The 6,281-nt window shown below is 40.7% G+C and overlaps 1 protein-coding gene across 1 annotated transcript; it reads left to right on the forward strand.

The window, feature by feature from the left end:
* The first annotated feature begins 1,128 nt into the window (after positions 1 to 1,128).
* Positions 1,129 to 5,268, forward strand: LOC143040187 (uncharacterized). The gene is made up of 6 exons (XM_076210854.1): positions 1,129 to 1,367; positions 2,155 to 2,237; positions 2,374 to 2,548; positions 2,667 to 3,238; positions 3,442 to 3,583; positions 4,292 to 5,268. The coding sequence occupies exons 2-6, from the start codon at positions 2,172 to 2,174 to the stop codon at positions 4,399 to 4,401; spliced, it is 1,065 nt and encodes a 354-aa protein (XP_076066969.1). The 5' UTR covers positions 1,129 to 1,367; positions 2,155 to 2,171; the 3' UTR covers positions 4,402 to 5,268.
* Positions 5,269 to 6,281: the final 1,013 nt, after the last annotated feature.

Raw genomic sequence — 6,281 nt, forward strand, 5'->3', positions numbered from 1 at the left:
GCACTTCCCGGAGGGAGGAGAGCGGGTCATTTTCCACCTGGTCTTTGTCAAGGTAATTTGAGCCTTATGCGCCACTGTGAGAAGACTTTATATCACTTGACATCCCAAACCCCCTACCTCGGACCGATCTCGTCTTTTGCGGTAATGAATTCTTGGCGACAGTTAAATAATCTTGATAAATCTTAGTCACCCTATTTTACGATGGTGTCCATTGTGAATAAAGTTGACTGGGAAAATCTTATATAAAGTATATACCATACCCAAGAGGACAAGAGAAGGTTGATGTCATTCCAAAGGGAATTATTATTCATTTTTTGTTATTTCCCTCCAGAGTCGACTATCAAATCATTATTTTTCAAGTGACGAGTCTTATGTTTTGAGTCTTACAAAACTCTGCGACAGAAAACTTTCTTAGGAAAAAGTTTAACGACCATTATATATCACTGATGATTGTCTTGATAATACAAATTTAATATTATTATTATTATTATCATTGTTATCATTATTATTATTATTATTGTTATAATTATTATTATTATTATCATTATTATCATTGTTATCATTATTATTATTATTATTGTTATAATTATTATTATTATTATCATTATTATTGTTGTTGTTGTCATCATTATTATTACTACTACTATTACAACAGTGTTTTATTTCGGTATGTTGTTAGGATACTGCTTTAACCATATTTGAGTAATGTTCTATTTCATTTCCCTATACAAGTTGTATGTGCGTGTGACTATGTGTACCGAGTGAGCAATTGTCCGGTGAGCAAATCTGTACCCAATGTGTACCTTACTGTACGTAATTGAATATACAGGATAGGAGCTTCGCTACTTGCGTGAAACTCTTCTGTTTCCTTCATCATATCTAGTGCATATTTATATATTGTTCTTATTGACTCATATATTAATTAATCATTACATTATCTGGTCTTTGTAAGAACCGAAAAATCATGATTTGCCACAATAATACCAGTTTGCTACAAACGCGTCAGTCAACGCTTGTACATTTGTTTGTCGGGTGGGATGGAGTTGGAGTGGTGGTGGGTGGGATGGAGGTGGAGGTGAGGGGTGGTGGGTGGGGTTGGAGGTTGAAACGTTCAGTATAAGACTACGAGCAACACGCACACCTGGGTCAGTCTTGTTCGCTTTGATTTCGTGTCTTGCGCATTCCATTTGCTAAGTGTTGATGGGATATATACGTTGTAATACTTGCTAACGCACACTGGGCAAGAACAAACAAGTAAAAACGTGTGTTATCAGTTTCAAGGCGTGTAGCTCGTTAGCAGTTTTCTGCAGTTTTGGCAAAATTGTGCATATACAGCATTTCCCGGAGAAGCTTCAACAACTTGATTGGTAAGATTTATTTGTTAATTCTTAATGGATGTTTTATTCATTGCGTTCTGGGTTTGCGAACGATGTGTGCCACAGTTTTCCATAGAGGTGCCTAGAATAGCCTAAGTGATATAACCTAATCTCGTACCAATCTAGATATGATAATTGGAAATAAAGGATGCAGACCAAGTTGAACTTTAGGTTACATGTATTTGAGGCTAAGTATGATAAAAATTTGAGAATAGAAAATGAGACCAAACGAGCTTTGCTCCTATCCTTAGGTAAACACACACGTACGCCTTGCCCCATGAAGCCATGCTTATGATGCGTTAATGGGGGCGGCTGTATTTACCAAATTATGTTCGGCTTATTGTAGGATGCAGGTAATTGGGAACGATATATCATACCTAGTTATTAGTATATCTGGCGTATACCTGACAATGAAGCATCACTTATTCTGGTCTCAATCCTACGCCGACTCAATTTTCCCGCGCGCGCGCATGACTGTCAACAACCAATATGGTTCGGTTGTAATTGTTAGAACACTGCTATTTTGCCCACATTCTTCACCTGTAACTAATGAATCATTTTCCTATTAAGAAAGTAATGTTGTTTATTGCCAAATGAGCCAAGATAGGGTGGGATGGTTAGTTGGGTGTCCCTGGTTGTGGGATTCGTTTTGTGAATAGTGCAGTTCTAAGTTTTCGAGACAGTAACTCGAAACTGGTCTTCAAATCATTGAAGGGGAACTAACTGCTACCCCACTGCCAAAATATATATATTTTTTCATCGTGCTTTTGTTTTTCAGATCAGTTTGCCGCTAGAATGGAGTGGGATCCTTCCTATATGAACTGGCAGCCCCAGTGTCAGAGTTGGCTGCATCATCAGCAGGTGGCTTGATAATTTTTGGTCGTTATGTGTCAGATTGTTATAAGTGAGCATTATAAAATACTCGCAGCTATAAACTCGTATAGTAACATGTGCAAAACTGTCTGAATAACTTTGGATAACTTATTGTTTTCTTCAGATTAACAATATGATAGGTCAGAGGGAATGGAAGCCTAGTACAGTATCACATTCGCTTTCGACGACAGAAGTTAAGAGGGAACAACAACAACAGCATGCAGGACACAGCGGAATCGCGAACGATAACGGCAGATTCGCTAATCACATGCCCCAAAACTCCAACTCCTTAGGGATAAGTACGTGTTGTTAACTTTTTCCCAGTGTGATGTCATTCTTTACTCAGCTACAACGATTTATCGCGGGGAAAGTGTTTCTTGTGAAATAACCATTTCACGATTTTTTTTAATCCAACAGGGCCTGCTGAGTTGAGAACAGATCACCCAAACGTCATGCATCCACATCACCCAATGTATGCCTTACCTGTTGGCCAGCATCCTCCACCTATTGGACAACGTTGGACTCTGCCCGAAGAACGACAGGCTTCCACTTTCTGCCCCAACTTTTATACGGATCATCAGCAACATCAGTCGCCTTGTCTACATGATAGGAAGAGTGCAGTTCTCCCCCAGGTAGTAGAGAGTCGGTCGAGATGGCCGACGCGGAGCGCTGAACCTCCATCTTTTCATCATCAAGACCAGATGCCAACGCAGTTCTACCTCCTGTCGACGGAACCCCATAACCGTCGCGAAACTAAGCCACAACCGGTTCCTTTGAATGGAACCGGACCTCCCATAGACAGTTCTGCGTCCTCTTCAGTTTCGTATACCATATCTCCCAACTCGGAGCTGAAGTCTGCGACTCCGAATTTGGAAATATCTGGCGACGAACAGGAAGGGAACCGGAGCATTTCGACCGATGGTTGTGTCGTGTGTGGGGACAGAGCATCTGGTATTTACTACAGTGTGCGTTCATGCCAAGGTTGCAAGGTAGGGGAAACGTTCGTTCAGTAAACATACAAGAATGTATCATACCAACTATGTGTCACACAATTCATGATGAATGAACTGCCATTGCTGCCTTTTAAATCATGCAACTATAATGACTACCGACGTTGGTGATGAGCCAATGGTGGGGATTTATGATAATTATTCACGGATTTTTTTTCTAACGAAACTTTATTTCTCACCAGGGCTTCTTCAAGCGCGTGTCTTCGAACCAATTGACATTTACATGCGCGAATAAATATATGTGCAAGGTAACCCGTACGACACGGACCAAGTGTCCGGCCTGCCGATACCACGCTTGCATCCGCGCGGGAATGACGAGGGAAGGTGAGTAGATTTCCGCACTTTGCCTGTGAGTTTGATATGTCAGTTACTCTCCGAGGAGAATGGAGCTGACTGTTCCTGATCTTCGTTGTATATCATTCTAAGTAGAATATGTTATTGCTTATTCTTCAACGTTTCCCTCTCCGCTCCCTCGTACCTCTCGATTTATTTACCGTTCATTCTGTCCATTCTTCCATTTTCTCCATCGCTGTACCCCGCATCTTCTCGCCTTGTTTTTTTTTTATCCCTGACCTTTGTTGGATTCTTCTGCATGACTCATTTATTTCCATTTTTCATTTATTCTGTACCACTTCTCATATTTTTCATGTCCCTCGTTATTTCGCCTAATATTTTCCATGTACATTTCTCGTACCCCATATAGGTACTTTCTGAGCAAGTATTTTTTTTTATCCCAAATTCCTTCTCATCACTGTATGTATGCATGCTCCGAAATATCTGGGGCTGCATTTCCGTCAATGCGTTATCGATTTAAATTTCCTTATGGCGGTCCGCGTCACTGGGTATGTGTGTATGTGTACGTATACAGCCTAAGGAATTTAAAATCTGTAACTCATTGCCGGAAATGCAGCCCAGATTTTTCGGTAACGCACTACCTGTCCGGCGATAACGCGCCCAGCTCTGGCATTATATCTAGAGTAGTGCTTAGCTTTCATTTGTTTTCTGAAAACTAATTTGAACTTAATTATACAGGTCGTCGTAGGACTCCGATAAAGACCCGGAAACCTGCTGCCCAGCCTCTCACTCCAAACCCCCAACAGGCAGAGATGCAGCTGACAGAGAAGGGACCACGTAATGCTTGATATATCTGGCCAATTTAGGAGTAAGACCCCAAGGAACCCTGTCCTCCTTGATATACATCTAGTCATTTTTTTGTCATCATATCTCTGTAATTACAGTTATACCAGTTTAAGTACTGTATGTGTAAGTGGCGAAGTTGAAAAGATACTGATGCATTACTGGCCTAGGTATGGTTGACCATCCATGAAGTTTATGCGAAAATAAGTGATGTGATGCTGGCATTCTAGTACCCATGATATATGGAGGATTTACCTTGGCCGCGGAAGGAGTGAACGTGAAGGGTGGCGACCTAGGATGAGATGGATATTTGGGGTAAAAGGGGCATTTGGAAAGAGGGGAATATTTGTTGAGGAAGGATGGGAGAGGACAGAAGATAGGGGTGAATTGAGAAGGGTTGTGTATGGATGATACTGTGATGCTCGAGAGGGAGCGGGTGGGGGGTGGTGGAGGTGAGGGATAAATTGACGCAGCCCAAAGTGATTTCTCCACGTCTTCTAATAAGGGGACAGAGAGGAGTCCCCTAATTAATGAAACGACCTTGCTGTGGATGTACTGTGTCTTGTGACACTGCTTCTGACCCAGGGCAGTGGGCAAGATGCAGAGATGACCCGTCATACAGGAGGTGTCAAGATGAGAGGAGAGTGGAGTATGTAGGGGATGGAATGGGTGGGAGTGGTTTTTATGTTTGTTTGTTTTTTGTATATGTATGTACCTTGGCCGAGTCCTGCTGTGTAGCAACCAGAATTAATATAGAATGTTTGGTTGTGCATAAATAACAAGTTAATTGTCAAAGATCTAGTCTCATTTGAAGCTACCAAACAAGAAAAAGGAGTGTGGTACCAGATACCCATACAGACTAGATTATTAAATAAATACATAATCTTCTCTTTAGTTTCCTTGTTCTTGCGAATCCTTTGTCACGTTTAATGACCACCACCTTCAGAAATGGCTATAATTGTCCTCTCCAGTAAGACGTTGTCACATTGAGCTATTATTCCTCCGACTGTTGAAGGAAAATAATCTATGTAATAACGCCCAGAAATAAACTACAGAGAAATTACTTCCAAGAGAAGTAAGCATTGAGTTGACATGCCTCCTGAGTGGGTTGCAGATTTTGAGAAACCCTGTATGCATTGACGAACATCTAGTCAAATTGTGGTTTATTCTATGGCATAGTTATGACTTTTAGTTGCCACTAAGTCATGTTAGCTGTGTGAATCGCCTACAAATCTGCGTCGATTGATCATGTCGGTAGCAGACGTACTCTTATGCGAGAACAACACTAGGCGTCTCGTTAGCACGCCGTTTGACTATATACGGCCTCGGTTATAATATTCCTTGTGCATATATACAATATGCCTGACGTTCATATAGGTTTAACTCTTCCTAGTTTGTCATTCAGCTTCTCACTGTATGGCGCAAGATTTTTTTTTTAAGTATATATCATTACCGAAGTCGTTTCTACTTAAACGAAGTAGCATGCTAGCGTAGTGCGCCACCATACTAAAGCCAAGTACTTGAAAGTAGACAAAAATCAGCCAATTGATAAGCATCAAAGGGTTTATTAGACTAATGATTGGGACTCATTAATCTGTAATCATATGTGATTAATATTTACTGAGGGTGCATGGGTAGGTCAAACTTTAATGCTACACTATAAGCAATTTTTCAAAGGAGTATGTTGCGGCTTCTACATAAACAAAAATACAGTTAAAACTATTGATATATGTTCCATATTTCAAAGGAGTATGTTGCGGCTTCTATTATTTTTTGCGGGAGCCCATTCCATACATAAAAAAATACAGTTAAAACTAATGATATACGTTTCATATTTCAAAGGAGTATGTTCCTGCTTCTGTCATTTTTTGTGGGAGCCCATTCC

This window comes from Oratosquilla oratoria, chromosome 28 (assembly GCF_046742065.1).
Source record: "Oratosquilla oratoria isolate Oo_2021 chromosome 28, ASM4674206v1, whole genome shotgun sequence".
NCBI classification, from domain to species: Eukaryota; Metazoa; Arthropoda; class Malacostraca; order Stomatopoda; family Squillidae; genus Oratosquilla; species Oratosquilla oratoria.